Source organism: Phyllostomus hastatus, unplaced genomic scaffold (genome assembly GCF_019186645.2).
Source record: "Phyllostomus hastatus isolate PE091 unplaced genomic scaffold, TTU_PhHast_1.1 phas_contig_40, whole genome shotgun sequence".
Taxonomy (NCBI): Eukaryota; Metazoa; Chordata; class Mammalia; order Chiroptera; family Phyllostomidae; genus Phyllostomus; species Phyllostomus hastatus.
The window spans coordinates 19,113,622-19,136,584 of record NW_025333872.1 but is presented as its reverse complement, the minus strand read 5'-3'; the positions used below and the strand labels follow the sequence as shown (position 1 = coordinate 19,136,584).

At 39.0% G+C, this 22,963-nt stretch overlaps 1 protein-coding gene across 5 annotated transcripts in view; it reads right to left on the bottom strand.

Moving 5' to 3' along the window:
• PRIM2 (DNA primase subunit 2) overlaps positions 1-22,963 on the bottom strand; it is a 377,158-nt gene that overhangs the window by 284,575 nt on the left and 69,620 nt on the right. For 3 of the 5 annotated variants that reach the window (XM_045843197.1, XM_045843198.1, XM_045843199.1), the window contains 3 exons: positions 5,794-5,953; positions 3,629-3,732; positions 291-370 (listed from right to left, as the gene is read on the bottom strand). In XM_045843197.1, coding sequence (XP_045699153.1) covers positions 291-370; positions 3,629-3,732; positions 5,794-5,947 — 338 coding nt within the window. In that variant the 5' untranslated portion in view covers positions 5,948-5,953. Of the gene's footprint in view, positions 1-290; positions 371-3,628; positions 3,733-5,793; positions 5,954-6,050; positions 6,071-6,692; positions 6,764-22,963 lie in introns of those variants that run through there. The other 2 variants (XM_045843196.1, XM_045843195.1) reach the window with 2 other exon arrangements.

Below are 22,963 nucleotides of genomic sequence, written 5' to 3'. Positions count from 1 at the left end.
CGGAAGTCAAAAGTCTTCTTCTTAATAAAATCCCCTCCAATTTTAAATCACAAATGAAGAGGCTCTCCCATAAAGGTAAAGTGTTTCAACAGGCAAAATTTTGCAATGGGTTTTTTTTGGATACTCTATAGTAAACAGCTTGTTTCAAACAATTCACTACAATATGAACCACTGGTTTCTGGTGCTGTTCTCAGGTTTCCTATGTTCAGTACAACACATGTTATCTTTCCATGCACGATTCATAACCCAAGACATCAGATTTGACAGGGGGAGTATAAATGTGTACTCACGACTGGCAATATGCAAGACGCAAGATGAAGTGAGAAATGTGATCTCGTCTTCGTGCTTCATATTCATTTTCTAAGTTTTCCTTAAAAGTAATGATACATGGATAAAATAAATGCATTAGAATAGTTACAGATATAAGGAAGTACTGAGTCAGCATAAGCCAATGTAAAGTAAAAATTTCAAAGCCACAAATTTTACAATATGCTTTCCAGGATAACTACCATTTTAACTACCATTTTACTTAAGTCAGCAATGGGGTGAAACGGAGAACTGAACTCATCTCAGCAAAACTTCCTGGGTTTGAATACCCACTATTTTCTTCCTATCAACTCCTTTTCTCTTACCTTTTCTTTTTTTTAATTTTTAACCCTCACACAAGGATGTTTATCAACTTTAGACAGAAAGGAAGGAGTGGGGGGGGGCAGGAGTGTAGAGAGAGAGAGAGAAACATACAATGATATGAAAGAGGAATATCTATCAGTTGCCTTCATCCACTACCATACACACCTGGGCAGGAGATCAAACCCACAACCTAGGTATGCACCCTGACTGGGAATAGAACCCACAACCTTTTGGTGTATGAGATGAGACTCCAACCAAATATGCCACCCAGCCAGGGCATAACTTTCTTTTTTATCCAGCATATAACCAAGGTACTCAACGTTTCAACAACTTCTTACATCAACCCTCAACTTCTTGCCTTTCAACCTTCTGGAAAAACCTAGATTCTAAATTAATCTATAGCTATACTCTGTAGTCCTATTCCAAAATGCTGAGAACCTTTAAAGAAATATACAACTTTGGGAATTTGGAGTATTAAAAAAAATCATATCCTCTAACCTCAGCTGGACCTTTACCAACACTAAGGAAACCTTATCAAGTCCAAAACAGTAAGGGCAAACGTCTTGTGCACTTACAAGGTACCAGGCACTATTATAAAGCATTTTTAATCTATTAACCCATTTAATCCTTAAAAAAAAAAAAGCCCTATGAGGTATACTTTGCTGTGTATTCCTGTTTGAAAAAAGAGGAACTTGAGGCACAGGGAAGGTATATAACTTGTCCAGGGTCACAAAACTTTCAAGCAGTAGAGCTGGGATTTGACACATAATCATCTCTGTTCTCATTTCTTAGAAAAGCTATTTCACTCTTCACTGTTGGCCCAAATTCGTATCATACCACCTTCCCCTTCTCTCGGTTTATGACTTCAACTATTTCACAGAAAATAAATGCCACCAGGCTGACTTCTTCAGCTCCAAGCTTCTGTGTCCACATGCCATATTACGTTCCGTTCCCTTCCCTTCCCTTCCCTCCCCTCCCCTCCCCATGGACAAAGTGCCTCTCCATCCCCCTACAAAAAGCTAATTCCTACACCTAAGCCCTGCAACCCATCTGTTCCTGCCTAAGGACTGTAATCTGTCAATGCTCTCTCAAAGTATCTTCAAGCCCCTCTCCTCTTTTCTAGATCTTCCTGTTCAGCTTATAATTCTTTAACTATGTCCTGTCATGAAGTGTGTATATATATACATATGTGTCTTCACTTTTCCCTACAACTTCCTCCATATTCAGCTCTATTTCTCCCCATCCTTCCACCTAAACATCTTAACAGAACACACATTCCATCTCCACCCCTCAGCATCCCCCTCCAACCACTGTCATCATTGGGGCTTCTACTGTACAGAGTCCACCCCGCTGATAAATCAATGGCTCCTATATAACTCATCTTAGGTGATCTATCCAAAGCTTCTGAAACTTGGAATCTTGGCTCTACCATTAACTGTCTCCTGAGCTTGGGCAAGTTATTTCGCCTCTCTGTAACCCAGGATCCTCTTTAATATGACAGGGACGACAATAGCACCACCAGATAAGACTGTTGTCTGGGTCACATGGGTTAATGCATGCAATGCACTTAGGACAAACTCTGGGGCAGAGTAAGCATGATAGAAATGTTTGCTGTTGTTGTTTCTATAATATCACTATTAATATCATTTATCGATTTGTATCTTAGGGTTTTTTTTCAAATTAATTGACATAGTTCTTCACATCTTGATAATATCAACTTTTTCGAAAAATATTTATGGTGCACATTTCCTGCGGTTTGATGACTGCAAATATTTTTGTAATGTTTTTTAAATGCACAATTTTATATTTTTAGAGTGAAATCTTTAGACTTCTTTTCTTTGTAATTTATTATATGTAGTTTCCTCTCCTATCCAAAGATCATATACTCATGTAAATGTCCCTATGGTCTGTGCTCCAGGTTTTTTCAGGCAATTCTCAGACTTTCAGGTGTCTTTTTTGGGCCAGGCAGCTCCTTCCCAAACTCCTCCATTCTACTTCAGCCTAAATATGGGTATTTCTCACATCCTGTCCTCTGTCACCTTCTCTTCTCACTCCAGTACGTTCTTATAGCACTCTCACTTACTCCTGATAAGTCCATCATTCCTCTTAATTCTATACTCCTACTCCAGATGTTCCGTAAGGGCAGACCTCTATGTATATCCAGTTATCCACCAGGCATCTCCCCAGGCACCTGAAGCCCATACCTAGAACTAAACTCAACATCTTCCTTCTAAGTCTTACTTTTCCTCCTATGTATCACATTTCAAATATCACCACCATCCACCTTATTGTCCTAACTAAAAACCTGGGTGTCATTCATAACCCTTCTCTCTTCTTCCTGCAACCAGTCACTAAAACCCTTTGATTCTACCTCCCTAACGCTCTTCAATCAGTCTTCTTCTGTCCATTCAACTCACTCAACTGTCATTTCCAAACTCCTACCCCGTTTTCCTCCTACCAGACATGAGCCTATCAACACACTGTTAACAGTCATCTTCCCAAAATAAAAATCAAATCACTTCCATGAAGTTGCAATCCCATCACTATCTGCTCTGGGAAGCCTGCCCAAACCACCCCAAACCACCCCCATCTGAACTGGGTGGTTATTCGTGCCACTGGAATTCCTTAAGCACACCACCAGTGACAGCACTCATCACCCTGTGTTGCACTGTGTATACATGGTAGTGTCTGGAAACACTCAGTGGACAGAAACCAAGAATGCTACTGAGCATCCTACAATGCACAGAACAGACCCCACAACAAGGGATTAGCATTCCCAAAATGTCCTCAGTTCCAAAGCTGAAAAACCCCGCCGTGTGACAATCATCTTACTACATGTCAATCACCCGTAGGGGACTGTATGTACCTTCAGACAAAGTCAATGCTATATCAGTCGTTATGAAAGCCCTGTGCCTAATATAAGCCCCTTCCCATAAATGATACTCAGTACATGAATATACAGAAACTGAAGGAACATTTTTTTCTCTCTTTTACTTACTCTGTAAGAAAACTTGACCTTTCGAATCTCAGCCTCCAGCTTACTCTGGTATTGCTCACTTCCTTTCACATAGCTCACACCAAGATGTTCAACTGCTTTTAGCACTAAAAAAGATAATTATTTTAATAAAAGAAAAACATATAAATACAAGATCATTATTAAAAACTAAATTCACTACATAAAATCTATGAGTAACAATTCCATAATTGTTTATAAAAGATGACAAGTTATAACAGTTATTTTTTGCAAGTACAATATGAGATCTGTCCAGAAAGTATGCAGCCATGTACTATGAAAAATAAAGACATTTATTGAAAATAATACAAGATACAAGAAACATTGTACATAGAACAATAATGACTCAGTCCCCTTCAAATTAGGCACCTTGGGACCTCACACAGTTCTCCCAATAGCTATCAGCTGCCCCATAGTAACTTTCTGAATCTCATCGGTGGTCTGAAATCTCTTCTCTTTCAAAGTTGACTTTAGTTTTGGGAAAAGCCAGAAGTCATACGGCACCATATCTGGGCAGTAGTGGGGTGATCCCCGGGGTAGTAGCTGGGTCACCTGGGTGATCTGATGTCTCACCAAAGAACTCTGCATGAAACATGATGCACAAGCAGGCGCTTGTTGTGATGAAGCTGCCAATCACCAGTTGCCCATAGCTGCAGCAGATTCATTGCTCTCCTGGCTCAGTCATTTTGAATGCAATGGCCACACAGTACACATGCTCACTCAAGGTAGTGTACTGCCCTCAGTGACTAGTACAGTAAAGTCGTGTCACTGTTCACGCATGCGCATTACAGTCTACTCTCCTTAGCTGTCAGGTTACAACAATGTTGTGCAAACCATTCTTATTATATTAACAATGGCTGGATTTTTTTCAGAGAGTCCTCGTAAATTATATCTGTTTATAAGAGGATAACCTCCTTTCATGTGCAGAATATATTGATATCCCACAGCATAATCTAATACCAAAGATTACCAACCAGGGGAAAGGGAGAAATGGTGATAATCACTGCTATACTGAGCCACTGTGGTTGAGGAACAGAAAAGGAGAAAAAATATTAAACATCCCTTGTTTGCATCCCTCATGTGGAGCTGCCTTTTGTCAGTCTGCTTCATTTACTCAGCACAGACTCATCAGAAAGATAGCCCTTGCTTTCTGATGAAGCAGAGAAAAAGACACCATAGTGAAAAAGCAGAGCCCTCCAATCATCCAAGGAACCACTCTGAATCTTGTTTAAAAGTTCTTAAAGCCCCTTGTCAATCATTCAGATGAATTTTTCTTCTCTTGATACAAAAAAAAAAAGAGGTATTCTTGAATTCAAGAATTAAAAACTTCTCAGATAAACCCTGAACATAAACCCATGCCCCTCCGGTACCTCCTCATTATGGTATACCGAAGCAAACTAATTATCTTCCTCCAAGTCCTGCTCCTTTTCTGGCTATCACCGTCTCTACTAGCTTTAGCCACCACCACTACTACAGTCTTTAAAACACTGTTGTCCCTCGCTATATCTCGGTTCACTTATTGCAGCTTTGCTGTATTGTGGGTGTTTTTAAAAAATATATATTTAATTCTGTATCACGGAATTTTCGCTATATCGTGGGATTTTGCAGTATACTGTACCTATATAGAATTTTATATGTTGTTAAAATTACCTAGGTTTAAGAGTGTAGAAAGTGTTTAAGAGCATATGAAGTATTTATAAGAATGTGGGAAAGGTTAATAAGAGTGGGAAAAGTTTATAGGAGTGTGGAAAGGGCTTATAAAGCCTTAAAATATATATAAATTATAAGATAAATACAACACCGCTACTTTGCAGATTTTCACCTATTGCAGGGGTCTCTGGAACGTAACTCCCACGATAGGTGAGGGATCACTGTACTAAAATATGATTTTTATTTTGGATGCCTGTCACCATGTACTAGAATACAACTTCATCAAAGATGAGGATTACATTATTCATCTCAAAATCCCTACCACCTACAGTCCAGTGGATTCTATAAATATGAACTGTACAGTAAATAAATAAATAGCAAATTCTCAATAAATAATTGAATGGATTGCTTAATAAAGGAAATAAATTACCATACTCATTCTCACAAAGTATAAGTGAGGTGCTCATGAATATATAAGTTCTAATTAAAATATCACTCACATTTAACTCTGTCGATAGCCAAGTTTTCAAACTCCATCAAAGATATATTTTCGGTGGGTGGCTTCAAGTAAAACTGAAGGCTGTGAGGGTAGCAAGCATTCCTCTGATCACCTCCCAACTTCAGTTTCTTCCTCTTTCCTCCGGAAAAGTCCATCGTTACCTTATAAGAAAGCACATGAAAAGTTTGAAATGACGGAAACGAGTTGAATAGAAAACAACCAAAAACATAAACAAAAAAACAGTAACTCTACACGCACAGGAAAAGAAAAAACGAAGTTCAAGGGCATATCTCTGGGCGATGTCTTTCTGTATTTTCCAGATTTTCTACAATTCACCTGTAACAATTTTGTAATTAGTTGGGGGAGGGGCGTGTTAGAGAAGACACAAGTGGTCATCCTAACATCCATCAACATGAGAGTCAGGTGATGTTGCCTGCTCCCTCTAAGTCTGTGTGTCACTGTCCTTAGACTCTGACGTCCCAGGAGTTATAATGAAGTTCATACCGGCTGCAATCCTCTGCTCCTGGAAAAGCGCGGTAGGTTCTATATAATAAGAAACTTACTGGACCGGATCCAGTTACTTCCTACCTTAATGACCCGTGGAAACAAAACTGTCTTGAATCCAGTCTTTAGGAATTCCTTCTAGGGGGCATCCACAAGTTCCTTATAAAAATTCCCATCCCCGATCCTTCCCAGATGCCCCTCCAGTGAAGCTGTCTCTACTGAACCAACTCACAAGCACCAGAGTCTCTGGCCCAACAACCAACCCAATAACCAATACCGGAGGCAAATCGATCCTTCTGCTCCCACTGCCCGCTAAGTGCTTTCCCTTCTTTCTCGACTTGCGAGCCTCAACACCAGCATTGCTGTCCCTCCTAAACCCACCGGAATGTCTCTTACCGGCAACCGCACCAAAAGCGTACAGAGACAAACGCCCACTGCTGGCTTTCCCGGGTGGCGGGAGATTTCCCTTAAACTGGAAGCGGAAATGACTGACAGAAGTCCCGCCCCCGAACGTCCCGCCCACGCAGCGCGGGCCGAGAGCGGGTTAAGGGCGCGCACCTGAGAACCTGCAGAGTAGAAGGTAGGTAGTAGCTTTTAAAGGTGGACAGTGGGGTGCTGGAATGCTGATAGCAAAAATCTCCACAGCCGAAGAGTCTAGTACCAATAATTGTGTTTGGAAGACCAGAAACGATTCCAGAAGTTGACAATGTGGCAGCGCTTTAACCCACAGGGCTGGCACTCATCACTTTCGATCTGGGGGAGAATGGAGGAAGAATAGGCATTTACTAAGCTCCTTTATTGCACCTGGCTCACTCTTAGGAACTCGTAGTTGTACTTTTTTAAGTACTTTAAATTTTATTTTTCAATTACAGTTTACATTCAATATTGTATTATTTCGGGTGTACAGCATAGTGGTTGGACGGTCACATACTTTACAAAGTGTCTCCCTACCCCACAGAAGCTCTGATTTGTCTAGTTTAATATTTCAGCGATCCTGTTGGGTAAGTGGCATTACCCCATTTCACAGATGAGAAAACAGTAGCTAAAAGATCATCGTTAGTGTGCCCATCTACGTACAATGCTTATTTTGTTTTTTTCTGTTGGATGGCAACCCCAACAAGACAGATAGTTTTTCTGTTGAAAGGCCACCCCATCAAGTTCAGGTCACTACTGCGACACGCCCCACCCCGCCCCAACCCTTCCCACAAAGTGAGCGCCCAGGAAAATATGTGGAATTAACTAGAAAGAGTGAATGAACGCGCACACACAGAGAAGTCGTTCTGGGATCTACAGAAATTAGTAAAAATCAGGCTCAGAGGGGAAAAAAAATAGGGGTAGAATAAGATATGGAAAGCGCTGGGAAGAAAGCGGATCTCGGACTGCAGACTCTCGGAAGAGGCGGGTCAAAGCTACACCAGCTCTATTGTCAGTAGGGTTTTCTAGAGCTGGAAATAAAGCACTCTTGTAGCCTCTAGGAGGCGTGTCTCACTTACAAAAGTGGCCGAGCAAGGCTCTAGTGAAGGAAGTCACTGGAAATGAAGATCGCGTTGAAATGTTCAAGTTTTTAGAAATGTAAAGTATATTGAAACAGTATCAAGCTTCAGAGCACCTACCCAGCATTGGCCAAACTGTGAGTGGCACTGACTTTGTACCAGGATGTGTTGTTTTAAGTGATTTACATGCCAACTTATTTTATTTGCATTACCATATGAGGTAGATTCTATTAACCCATTTTACAGATGAGAAAACTGTAGAATGAAGAAGTTAAGTGACTTCAAAGATCTCAATAAGTGACACCGCCAGCTTCCAATTCAGAGACTATCTCCAAGCACCACAACACTAACCATTACACTGTACCTATTCCACTAATATGATAGCTGTACCTCTCCATAATTCCTCCCTGTATCAGACAAATAACTGATATCCTCTGGCCCAAAAAAGATACCTGAAAGCATGAGAACTGCCTGAAAAAACCTAGAGCACAGACCATAGGAATATTTATGAGAGTATCTGATCTCTTGATAGGAAGGAAACTAAATATAACAAGTTACAAGGGAAAAATCTAAAGATTTGACTTTAAAATTATAAAATCTTTTTCAGTCATCAAACTGTAGGAGATGTTCACCATAAATATATATCAAAAAGCTAATACTTTTAAGATGTGAACTATTTCAATTAATTTGAAAAAATCCTAAGATACAAATTGGAAGATGAGAAAAGAACAACAGATAGCTCAGACAAATAACTAATGATAAAATGTGAAAAAAAAATGTTTATCATTGACAGCAAAGAAATTACTCCCTACAAAATTGACCCAAAAAATTACAGTGAATACTCAGTATTGGGAAAAGTACAGTACAATAGGCTCACATAGGACTTGATTGTGGTGTTATAATTCCAGAACACAGTATAGTAATGTGTGTTACAATCCCTAAAAGAATTTATACACTTTGACCAGATAATTTCACCTACATAAATCTGTCCAGAAATGGACATCAAAATATGTGTTCAAAGAACTTCATTGCACCATTGTAAGAGTGAAAACCCAGAAAAAATAATAAATAAAGTATGGTATATTCATGCCATGGAACATTACACAACCACTCAAAAAATATTATGTTTTGAAGAATATCAACCTGCAGAAATGCTCAGGATACTTTAAGTTAACAGAACAGAATACATAAAACCACATATGTCATATGATCCCAATTTTGTAAAAATATTACTTGACAACATTAATTTTTAAATTATTTTTTCTAGTAAATAAAGGTACTATATATTCATTGTGGACATTAATATCAAAAAGAAAATCCAGCTATGATGCTGCTATCCACTGATAGCTTCACCCAGTGACACTGTTAACACTTTGCTTCAAGCAGCAAAGCCTCATGGTTGATGAGAACTAATGAAAGTTCCCATTATTTACATTTATCTGTGATGCTTCTGACTATAGGGAGGCTGCCTCTGCCACTCCTCCTGTCCAAACATGCACTAATCCTTGTCTTCCCCTTATTTTACAGTCTTAGCAGATGTTATTCATTACAATCAGAATTTTAGGTGTAAGACAGCCCCTCTGATCTATACTGATTTTTATTTAATTTTTCTTGGCTTTATCCTCAATCTGGTCTTTAAACTGTCCCACCTTTATTGCAAATGCCAATGCCCCTTTCTCTACAATAGTTAATGTCTATTAAATATTTCTTTGGACAGTTAAAAATAGTCTACCACAAACAAAAATGCTTACATTAGTGGCAACTAAGAAACTGGCAGTGGAGTCGAATATATGAGCATTTGATGATATTTTTAAATTTCTATTTTAATCATTCAGCAAACATCTGAAGGCGTCCCACCACATGGTACCAAGGTTTGGTGACTATTGCCTACACATGCCCTCCAGCTTAATAACCAGCTCTTCCTCAAAGAAGGCCTTGCACTTCCCTGCCTTCTGTCTCTCTTGACAGTGGTCTCTCCACTTCAAGAGATTTACCCCTCCCTACAGTGAGACTCCCACCTATCTATCCGTCAGTAGTCACACACTGCCTTCATCCTATTGAAATTTTGCTATGCCGCCTAGGTTGCTCCTCATTTACAACCCATGTTCTTTGTAATTTCTGTACAGTAAAGTTTTTCTCTAGTGATATTTCTTTACTACATTGGTTCTTAACCTTTTGGGACCATGAACCACTGGATGATCTGACATACACACCTCTCAGAAAAGTGCTCCTGCACACCAAGTTTGTGCACTACTTCAAAGGGTTTGTGAACACATATGCAGCAAGTTAAGAATACTAGCACTACTAGCTTTTAAGCTTTTAAGCTACTAGCTTTTAAGCTTTTTTCCACCAATCCTTTTGTTTGTCTTTTTGATCCCTAAAGTGCCTGCCATACAAAGTATCTTCCAAATTAAAAGTTGAGGTAATGTCAGTTTATGACCAACTCGAAGATGACTGGAAAAATATGCTCATGTTTAACATTACCAATATCTTACCAAACATGTCTCATAATAGTTGCCTTTCATCATTTTAAAAATCTATTTTAAACCTCAGAGAACAAAGTAGTCTCTGTGCATAAGCTATTCCAGCATCCTTAATGTTTTCTAAGTGCCAGTTTGGTTCACTACCTGTGAAGGGGGTTTTCTGTACCTACAGGCAATTGTGGTATGAATCTACAAATTATAGTACCAATTATGCACAATGTTATATGTTTCAGTAGCCATGTTTGGTAAATCACTGCAAGCTCTTTAGTGTATTTCATCAACAAAAGTGGGTCCACACAAAGCTCAGCGCTGGCAACCAAAATGTATGTAAGTTACAAACCCTGACCTCACAATTGGGGTCAAAAAATGCATATAAACTGTTACTTCCACTAAGCCATAAGAAGCATCTCAAAAACAGGAACCACTGTATTATTTATCTTTGTAACCCCAGTGTCTGGCATTCCATGGGCCCCCAACAAATATGTATTATTCTAACCTGATGTAAAATGTGAGAGATGTATGAGAGAAGTGATGGGTTCAGCTTGACAATTCAACAGATGGTTTTAATCAAATGTGACTCCAACCTATAAAACTTCAAGTCCTCTTCTGAAAATTTCATACACATTCCTTCCAGAATGACTTGGCTCCTTGGTTTATCCTGTAATAAAGCACAGAGTACCTTCTCTGACAGAATTTCCATGAATCATCACTGCTCAATTCAGGCCTGTCCTGGGCATTACACAGCTGCAGACAGTCTGTCCCACAGAGCAGGCACCTTGAGATGACTCCACAGTTTCAGGAGTCCTGTCCTGTAGTGTGTCACACTTACAGGTCGGATTTTAGTTGCCATGCTTGGTAAATCACAGTGAGTGTCCATTCTCCCCCTGGGCAGGGTGTGTCACCCAAAAAACCAAAGACATGGTATGTTTTTTTACCCAGTGAGGACACTAGAAACTCTAGATCCTGCTAGCTCTGCTTGCCATGGAAAGCAGGACGGGGGCATTTCCAGCACAATAGCGTACTCATAAAAGCTAATGTACAGCTAACCGACCACTGGCCCCTCCACCCTTTCTATCCCACTGCCCATCTCTGGGACATGGCTAGGGAAGAAACCTTAAGGAACACATCATTCTTTCTTCCTTTGCTTAAGATTCCTTTTATCAATCCAACATCAAAGAGCAAGAGAACTAGAGAAAAATTATATTCTTAAAGGGAAGGATAGGGAGGAAGGGTGACCCGTCCATATATCAACATTATGTGATTTATTCCAGGCATACTGATTGAGCACTTTCTAAGTGCCAAGCAATGTTTTCTGCGCTGGGGATACAAGAATGATGAAATAGCCCCAAATCCCTGACCCCATAAACCTAATGTTCTAGTAGGAAAGAGAGACAATAAACAAGAGAAGTATATACATTACTATGTTAAGTAGTGCTTTTCTTATTTATGGATATTTTTTAGGGAGAGAGAGAAAACATTGATTTGCTGTCAACTTATTTATGCACTCATTGGTCGATTCTTATATGCGCCCTGACTGGGGATCGAACCTACAACCTCGATATATCAGGATAACACCCTAACCAACTGAGCTACCCAAACAGGGCTGTTAAATAATGATTTCTAAGAAGAAAAAAGATTAAGCAGAGAAGGGGCATATAAAATTTTTGGAACAGATATTGATATTTTAGAAGAGTAGCCAGGAAAGGCTGACTAAGAATATGACCATGAAGGAGAGACCAGAAGAAAATTAGCAATTTAGTAGTATGTATATTTAGGATAATAGTATTTCAAGTAGATGAAAGTCTTATCATAATTCCATAGTATTGAAGACAATGTGATGTTGGCACAAGAACAAACAAATGAGCAATGAAACAGAAGAGAACACAGAAATGGACCCACACTTGTCAAGAAACATGGTATATGACAGATCCACTGTACAAATCAATGGAGAAAAAAATGGACATTTCTAAATGGTCCTGGGACAATTGGCTATCTATATGGGGGGTGAAATGTGTTTCATACCTCCTGCTATACACAAAAAACAATTTCAGATGATTTAATGATTTATGTATAAATGGCAGAACTTTAAGAATTTAGAACAAATATACAGATGGTCTTGATATAGCAAAGAATTTCTGAAAACAAAACATTAAGAAAAAGTACAAGCAGTTCTGGAGGTGATAGTGGCGGTAGTTGCACAACAATGTGAATATACTTAAGGCCACTGAACTGTGCACTTAATATGATTAAAATAAGTTTTGTGTAAATTACATCAATTTTTCTTAAAAATCACATAAACATACATTTTTATAAGATTTTATTTATTGATTTTTAGAGAGGGGAAGGAAGGGACAAAGAGAGGGAGAGAAACATCAATGTGTGGTTTCCTCTCAAGCACCCCCTACTGAGAAGAACTTGGCCCACAACCCAGGCATGTGCCCTGACTGGGAATTGAACTGGTGACCCTTTGTTTTTCAGGTCAGCACTCAATCCACTGAGCCACACCAGCCAGGCACATACATTTTTTACTGAGCCACAAATTAGGAAAAGAAAGTTGTCAGCTATAATTAACACAGAAGTAATATCAGAATATATTCAATTCAAAAAGATAAAAACACAATAGAAAAGGGGAGAAGCCTGAATAGATATTTCACAACAGAGGAAACATAATGACCAAAAAATATATGAAGTATGTTCAACCATATTAGTAATTGAGAAAATGAAAATAAAACCCTGGGAATAACCCTGGAAATAACTGGTCCTGGGACAATTGGCTAGCCCTGGTGTAGCCCTGGCTGGTGTAGCTCAGTGGATTGAGTGCCAGCCTGTGAACCAAAGGGTCGCTGGTTCAAGTCCCAGTCAGGGCATATGCCTGGGTTGTAGGCTGGGTCCCCAGTAGAAGGTGCATGAGAGGCAACCACACATTGATGTTTCTCCCTCTCTTTCTCCCTTCCTTCCCTTCTCTCTGAAAAATGAATAAATGAAATCTTTTTAAAAACCACAATAATATAATATTCTGCACCCACTAGATGGACAAAAATTTTAAAGTCTAAGAATATCACACTGACAGGAATTCATGTACTCATGTAGAAGTATTAATTGATGCAGCTACTTTTGACAGCAAGTTGGCATCATCTGGTAAATTTGACCCTTTGTCTCAGTGCAGTAATTCTAAGTATAGAATTCTAAGTATAGAATTACTCTAAGTATATTCTCTACTCTAAGAATATTCTCTAAAGAAATTCTTGTGCATAAGGATCAAAAACCATTAACAAGAATGATTATAACAACATCAAAATAGTAAAACATTGGAAACTACTCATCATCAAGAAACTGGGTAAATGAATTGCAATCAATTAACAGAGGAATATGAAAAAAAACTGAGAATGAATGAACTACAATTAAGGTTAACATAATATTGATGAATCTCAAAACATGTTAACTGAAAAAGCAAACCACAGAAAAGTACATGTATGCGCTGGATATCTTCCATTCTACTCTTCACCCTACATGCCCATCCTCTCCCCTGCTCTCTGTTTCTGACTTTTATGAACCATATGAGGTCTGTTCAGAAAAAGTCCAACCATTGTTAATATAACAAGAGTATTTTGCTCGACATTAGTGTTGTGGCAGAGAAAGAAAACCCCCATGATAAGCTTCTGTGCTCTGTAGCCCCATGGTAAGCTTCTGCGCTCTGTAGCCTCTGCAAATTCCTCCCGTGCTTTGTTCCTTTGTTTCCCATGTAAGGTAGCTAGACCTAACTTCCGCATTTAGCTTCTGCAACCTCGCTTAGCTATGTAGGTAGGAAGCCCGAGGCTATTTAAACCCTGGGAGAATAAAGTTCAGGGCTCAGAATTTGGAGTTTCTCCTCTGAGCCTGCGTGTAATAAAGGATCGTGCTCCGCCATCTCTCCCACGTGTGAGTTATTTTTCCACAACATTGTAACCTGGCAGCCAAGGAGAGTGGACTGGAATGAGCATGAGTGAACAATGATGACTTCACTGTACTAGTCAGTGGGGGCAGTAGATGCCGTTGAGTGAGCATGTGTACTGTGTGACCATCACATTCAAAATGACTAAGTAGAGCAACACATCTCCATCCAATTTTGCATTAAGCTTGAACATTCCACTGTAGAAACTATTCAGATGATTCAGAAGGCCACAGCCATGGGCAACTGGTGATTGGCAGCTTCATCACAACAATGCACTGACTCATGCAACACATCTTGTGCAGAGTTGTTTGGTGAAACATCAAATCACCCAGGTGACTCAGCCCCTCTACAGCCCAGATTTGGTGCCCTGTGACTTCTGGCTTTTCCAAAACGAAAATCACCTTTGAAAGGGAAGAGATTTCAGACTCAATTAGATTCAGGAAAATATGACAGGGTATATGCTGATGGCAATTGGGAGAACTGTGTGAGGTCCCAAGGTGCCTACTTTGAAGGGGACTGAGAAATCATTGTCCTATGTACAATGTTTCTTGTATCTTGTATCTTCTTCAATAAATGTCTCTGTTTTTCATATTCCAGGCTGGACACTTTCTGAACAGGCCCCAATATGTCTTCCTGTGCCATCTGCTTCCAGGACTCCTAAAGTTACCTTAGGATCCCCAGTAGGAGGAAATGGGAAGGAAGGAAGGAAGTGAGACGAATGTATTTATTCCCCTAGCTGCCTCTCCACAACTGTCATTGCTCCTCTAATGGTGACAACCCTAGAGGAGTCCCTCACTCTGAGTCTGTTAAAAGCCCCCTTCCTTCTACCTTTCAAGTCTCAACACAGTATAGACTTCAATGAAATCCCAGTTGATTTAACTACTAATCTTTATGGTTCCTGACTTCCACACCTTTACAGATAATTTCTGCAAAAAGAAAAAATCCATGTTTGAATTAATCTATATTGAGTGTGCCATCTGTCTTTTCTTGGATCTTGGTGGACACATTCAGCATTCATATAAAAGCTTTTTAAAAAGAGAAATAATATATGGTTCAGGGATACATACTACAGGTAGAAAATTATCAAAAGAAATTCAAGACAGTTGACTCTGAGGAAGGGAAAAGGATGCACTGTTGGGGACGCGTGAAGCCTTGAAGGTTCTGGTGATGTTCCAGTGCTTGTGCTCAATTGCGAGTACATGAGGGATCCTTTTATTCTTCTTTAAGCAGTACATAATGCATGGGGGGAATTTTAAAAGGAAAAGAATAAACACAGTATGACAGCCCAAAAAACAGGAAAGTCCAATTATTCTTCCTCCCCATAGTACCTCACTGGGGAGTGTTTGGAATCATTTTCACCCTCATTCCCTCCCCCTTCGACCCCACAACCCATCTCCACTTCTCATCCCCCCAAAGCCCTCTGTCCTCTCCTTTCTCTCCCTATAAGACCCAAGGCAGATCTGGTGTATGATAGGGACTCAGATTTTTTCAGAGCATGGACTCCTGACAGCTCACTGTAGAGGTTTCCTGCAGACAAACATACACATGAGGTCCCCTGCCTCTTCCACCCATGGTCCTGGGACCAGGAGCTCACCCTGACAACACAGGTCCTCTTCTTGGTCTGTCTCCCTTATCTCTGAACTGCTAGGTGACAAGATCCACAGGTTCTTTTTACCTACAGCTACCAACCAAGCCTAAATTCTCACCCCCACCTGCCAGTGCAGTTCTCCCTTTGCTCTAATGACCTGGTAGGGAGGTCGCCTGAACCCCCGTGCAGCTTGTCCTGCCTGGAGCTCCTCAGCACCCTGCACACATCTGGGAGGACATGGTGTGGTAGATGCACTAGTCTGGCCCTCTCACTTGGGGTAGCATGGTGTGGAGCTGAGCACAGAATCCTGAATCTGGGTGGGCCCAGGAAGAGACATGAGACAGGAACTCTATGAAGCTTAATCCGATACCTTTGCTTCAAGTTTATCCACTTGTGTGAGTAGGAGGGGTGTGTGAAGTGAATCTCACAATGAACATACTATCGAGTAAAACTGTTCTTCGTATATATATCATATATATGTATACATGATAAGAAGCACAGAAAACAATTGACCTTGAATTAGCCATGTGGAAATAAGTTTACTCGTATTTATGAGCACCACTTATCATTAATGGATAATTGCCCTATGCACCATAATTTTAGGCATTTCATTACTCTGATAAAATAATTTTTGACCAAATTAATTTTGTTATAGTACTAACTACACATGCCAGCTCAGAACATCCAAAAACTATAAGAAATATCTATTTTAGGTAAGTACACAACCCAATTTGGTGCCTAACAATTTAGTGGAATGTCCTTTACTGTTTTTTTCCCCATTTAAACTGACTGGAATCCATTGTGCTAGACGTGCATACTTAGAATCACCTTACTGATGCTGAAAGGAATTTATTTGAAGAAAGAGATCATGAGAAAAAAATCTAAGCAACTAAGGAACTGCCCTCTAATACAATTTTAATTTTTTCTCTTCAATTAATGACATTTTTAAATATGCCATTTATATAACATGATAAATGAGAACTCCTAAAGTGGATTGGTTATTTTGGATGAATTCAACCAGATCTTGGCAACATCCATTGTCTTATGGGCCGGAACTACTCTGAATACTTGAGCTCTGAATACTACTCTGAATACATGGTTATTAAACCATGCGCTCCTGGAGACCAAGCTACTACCGCACTCGTTTCCTCACTCCTGCCTCAACCTCCTGGCACAGGACTGATGTTCCATAGCTGTCTGCTGAACTGGATTGAACTCCTCTTGTATTTACACCCCACTCCAGATGGGTTCTCATACACTTCATGATGTAATCCTTCACAGAAGATGTGTTTTCACTTTAGGTTTTGACTTTCCCACTGAAATTCCTGATCAAAATAGTTTCTTTCAGTTGGCTGACTTTTAGAAGCTGAAGTAGGTGTAAATATGATCCTGTTATGGGGCCAAGATTTAGTTCCAACCTGACTGATAATCATGTCCAAAATTTAGGATTCTTAGAAAATCATTTTAACATTTTAGAAAATGGAAATTAAAAAATAAAAGTAAATCTACCTTACTCTGATAAATATAAACATTTCAGGATCCATGTTCAGGGTTATCCTAAGCAGAGGGGAAAAAGGGAACTTCCTAACACATGTGAAATCAACTTATCTGCATATTCTTCTTGAACAACAAAATGATCTGTCAGCCATGGGCCCATGTGGTAAAACACTTCATCCATCTACAAGGAACATGTTTTTTTCCTATGAGGTTAAATATTTTAGGGTCAGTGCCCCAGAAGCAATGTAGCATGTACGTGGGACTTAACTCTAAATAGGCTTCTCACCTACTGCTCTCTCTCCAGACCTCTCTGCCCCTTGAGGGATAAGGCCACGAGCCCCCAAATCAACTGCTACAACCTCTTCCTCCACACCCGACACTACCTCCCCTTCACTCAACACACACACATGCTCAGGCCACACAGGCAACTCTTCGAACCAAGCTCAGTCTTCCCCAGAGTACATTTATGAAGGAATTAGGTTGTTTTGTGCTCTTTCCAGTGGATTGATAGGAGCAGATGTTTTCCTGGAAATGCTGTTTAATGATCTCCACTGTGGGAATTTTTTGTCTGCTATGTAGAGTTAATCCAATCTCTTTTATATTAATTCCAGACTTTTCCAATTATCCTTGTTTCCTAATAATAATGGTATTGGCATTTGTGGAGCACGTTATAGTTTTCAAAGCAATTTCATTTGTATGTTCTAACCAAGGATTTCTCAAATCAATTGAATCTCTAGGCTCTTTAATATGCTCTTTATTCAACTATAATTTCCATTTTCCCTTTCATTTTTCTGGTAAGCTTTAAAAGTTTAATACAAAGCATATCCTGGGTCATATGTGAGACTCTGCTATTTCCAAATAGTGCTGTATAACTTCGGTGATTGCCATTGCATGTGACACCAATCCCACTGGTGTCGTATAATCATCTGAAAACACACGGGGTGGCATGTCTGTATTGGTAAGCTGCCCTTAGATTCCCAGCAGGTCCTAAAGGCAAAATGTCAGTTATCACCTTGCCTCACCGATGTTCTTAATTGGATATTTTTTAAGTTATAAAGACAAAACTAGCTTTTATCTTGCAGTCATAATTTGCCATTGCAAGACATTCTATTCTCATGAATAAGCATTTAGTTTCTTAAGACATTTGATAAGTTAAGGTTTGGTTTGCTATTGTGAAAACAAACCAGCATAGAAAAATAAAGTACTATTGAAAAGGTGCACTTAAACATGAAAATGATTCCTTAAAGCCAAATAAGGTAAATAATACTTCAGTTCATTGAACAAGCCGATTTCATAGTAGTTGAATAGATATTTGTGGTAGAATGCTTGGGTTTTCACCAGGTTTATAACAGTGATTCCAAAGAACCTGCTGAGCCCGTCCAGCCAGTACTCAGTGAGTACTACGAGTAGAAGGATCCCTCCCATTCTGCCTTTGTAAATACGGACTTGCAGTAGTGTACAATCAATATAAAATATTTGTTTGTATTTTGCAGGGAACAATTAAATTGATTGACCCTCTGATCCACTGTAGTGGTTAGAAACAAATTCACTTTTTAAATAGGAAAATAAATAAGCAACCATGGTAAAGACAATGATACAGATAATGAGTTACTGTGGTCAAATAAAAAATATCAAGTAATAAAGTGACTAAATCTTTCTATAATTACCTCAACATCATATGCTCTTTAGTTTTAGCAAAACATCATCCAGAAAATTAAATTAATACTGTTAATTGGAATTGTATTGATTTTACAATTTTGCATTTAACATATAAACGTATTTAGGTTTTATGTGGTTATCTTTAGTATACACATATAAAAACTATCATAACAATGACATCAAAATGAAATACATCAGCTCTGGATATTCTCAATTATTTTCTTTCTCGTAAGGGCTTATTTACATTACTCAAGTTTGAGAAAGTCTAATCTAACAATAAATTTACAGTAAATATTTTGACTTACAGTGTTTCTCAGTATAAGTGCTACCCACAGTAACTTAAAATGTTTTTGACAAACTTAAAAATTTAAAATCAATTTAGATTTTAGAAATTTAAAAAATTAATCAGTTCTTACTTTCTCCTTCAATAATTATTTTATTTGAATTAGCATGAACTTTTTATGACTGGGTTATTTCCAGAATTCATTGGCTTAAGAATACAAGTACTACGGCTCTGAAGTGTTTAGTCTGTGGGACGCAATGTTGTTTTTTAAAAACACTCTTCCAAATGACTCAAGGTTGTTTAGAACATCCATTAACCCTAGTGGAGTTACAAAATATTAAGGGAAAAAATGTGTTTTAGTAGGTGTATCTTTGAGAGCTAGAGATAAAACACTTTATATATTTATCCTTTAGCTATATGTGGATAACCAAGCAACAATATTCATATCTCCATTGGGCATATAATTTTTAACATACTATTCAAAATTCTACACCTACCTCGAATTCAATGAAGCATATGCAAAAGTTCTGGGAAAAAAATGAAACACCAAAAATGTTTGCTAATGATTCAAATATGTACTTAAAAACTCAAGAGTTAAATAACCTAGAATGAATATATATTTATATATATTCAAATGTAAGTAACTCTACTCAAAAAACTAAACTAAATAATAACTAAATTATTTGGCAGATATTTATATTTAGGTTTTTTCCTAAATAATTTTATATTATAAAATGCCCAGATGAGGCAATGTGTCATAGCTGGTAGTTTAAATTTGGAAGTGAAATTAATTCAAATTTGGAAGCAAGAATTTTCTGACTCCCCACCCTCTCCCCACCAACCAAGGGTAGAGACTGAAAGTTCTGTCTGAGCTTTTGACCTCCCGGCCAGAGCCTGGGGAAAGTCTTCTGAAGTATCTGTCTTGATGAGTGCTGTGGAGAGGCAAAGGAAAGTAGAACCAGAGTTGCTTTAGGATTCAGTCTTAACTCATTCTTAACTTCAACACTCATATAATCAATAATTCATAAAAGTTCTTTTATGTAAAGTCTTGTTAGTGCACATGTGCAGGAAATCAGAGTCTGGCTGGCAAACTTTTCCACTTTATTCTTAAGACTAATCATTTCAAGGCATCAAGTATAAAGCTTCTAGGTCTATTTCATTCTTAAGACCACCAAGACTGACAATGATCTGAGCTCTGGGCCACCTGGAGTTTTAGCTTGGGCAACAGTCTTTTAAAGGAGAGGTAGGAAGGATAATAAAACAAAGAAGAAAAGTGTTCTTGTCCACACCAGGTACTTAAACAATTGCTACACTGCAATTAGGGCAGTCAGATATTACTTCTGTTCTTGCCAAAAAAAAAAAAAGACCTTTAAGCAAAAAAGGACCTAAAACATCCTGTGTTTGAAATCAACTACCTATTTCTCCAAAATCAACTTATCTTACACCAACATTAATAGTAGGGTGGAAAAGATAAACCTTCCCTACCCCCATGAGAGGGAAACCCTTCCCAATCAGGATACTTTTGTAAAGAGTAGTGTCTTGCACAAGGAGAGACAGAGAGCATTAAAGGTCCTCTGTGTTGCTGCTGCTTCCCTTGGGTCAAAATTGGAAAGAAGTCTGACTTTGCATCTCAGCATGATGATTAGGACTATTGTTTCTGAAGGTAGAACCACAGCAATGCTAGCAGGGAAAATAGCAATACAGAAAAATTAATGTCTGTCCTTAAGAAATGTACTCATTTATCGTCAACAAATCAAGAAACCAACAGCCTTACTACTCTTACTGAAGGAAGACTTAACTCCAACTGGAAGACACACATTAAACAACACTCAAGGGACTGGAGCCCATTCACTTCCCAGTCCCCAGACCTGACACACACACACACACACACACACACACACACACACACACACACCCAGTATTGCACAGCAACTACATTCATACTTACCCAGCTCGCATACCCAGATCTGAAGCCCAGGGTGTTATTCTAATCCAAATCTCATTTTATGCAGAAAGGCTTCATTTTCCCCAGAGGAGTTGAAGTTGCTAGGCTGAGATACATGAAGCTGGAGGTGCTTGTGAGGATGGAAGGAGCACAAGGTGCAGTTGCAAATGTAAGAGCCAAAAAGCCAAGTCCGAAGTGGAAGAAGCATCAGCAGGACTCAGTTCCTGATGCAAGAGAAAGTCCAAGCTGGCTAAAAATTTAACACTCCTCCCTCATATACTATAAAGACCTTTTGAAATTACCCTCACCCTTCAGTAAAGAACTTCATATATAGATATACAGGGTTAACTGATAAAAAGTGTGTGTGCACATGTCAAGATACCTACTCTACCTCACTCCCTCCTGGGCTTTAGTAGAGAAAAGACGCCAACATTCTGTGGATTTGTCAACTGGTGCTTTGCAGACAAAAGAGACCTACATACTGTATGTACCACCACCTTCACTGCCTGCAGAATAAACTAAACCTGTGCAGACCTGAAGACCATCTCCCCAGCAAGGTTCTGCTACTTTAAGGACATATCTCTGGTTTAGGTAAGGTAACTGAACAGCACATCAGAGAATATGGGAGCAGAGAAGTGGGGAATAGATTCTCAGATCTCTTCTCTATTCCAAAATTTAAGAGTATCCTGCTTATCTGTGGCCTCCAATAGTTCCTCCCTTTAATTAAATGCAAAGGAATTAGGCTCATTTCTTCAAGACTCAAAAAGAAATATATATCTATCCATTCATTTGTTGATTCATTTCACAAAAGTTTGTTGGATGCCAAGCATGGGTGGACTGGGAAAGAAGACAAGATGGGATATAAGGAGCTCAGGAAGTTATCACTTTGGATATTTTAGTCCAGTACATTGATTCCCAGATGCTGGTCCTGGAACCACTGATGGTTTGGGCCAGTCTGCAGCCAAATGAGAAAACCAAAGACGAGGTGATTTAGAAATGTAAGTCAGCACAAGGCTGGGAGGGATTGTTTTTCATGCTAAGAGTATGTTCTTCCAGCACTTTTCTGTTAAAATGTCCTACCTTTCATGAAATGGTATAGTGAGGAAGATGTAGCTCTTTATTTCGTCAAATGGAAAGTTCTGTCAGTTAATCAATTTTGTTAGTTCATAAAATCATAAAATTGGGGAACTGCTCATCAAGATAATAGCTATTAAAGCCCTGAATAAAACCCAGCATTTGTATAGCACCTTACAGTTTATAAGGGGTTCTCATGTGCGTGATTTCAGTGAAACTTACCCACTCTCCTCCCAAAATACACATACACACACAGAGGAACTAGGGCACAGAAGAAAACGTCCAGTCACAGGACTAGCAAACACAAAGTGAGGATGAGAACCCAGGCTTTCTGATGCCAATCCTAGTGTGAGAAATCATGTGAGGATGGAGTTGACAGGGCCTAGTGACAAATGGGACATGGGAGAACAGGATATGGGAGGCAGGGAGGAGAATGCAGATCAGAATGACTCAGATTTTTTGTTTTGTTTTTGTTTTTTTACTATTCTCAAGTGTAAAGTAAAACTACATAACTTTTAACTTCTATAGCAATGCACAAGTTTGGACAGCTTGACAGTCATCTTACACAACTGAAAATAACTGAATAAAATGACTATTTTTACAGTTTAAAGGAAGCCAAATGCCTCTCATTAATCTGGAGGGAGAGGAGAATAAAAGGGAATACACTGCTTTTCATGAAGGCTCAATTCTGTAGCTGTTAAAACTGTGCTCTCC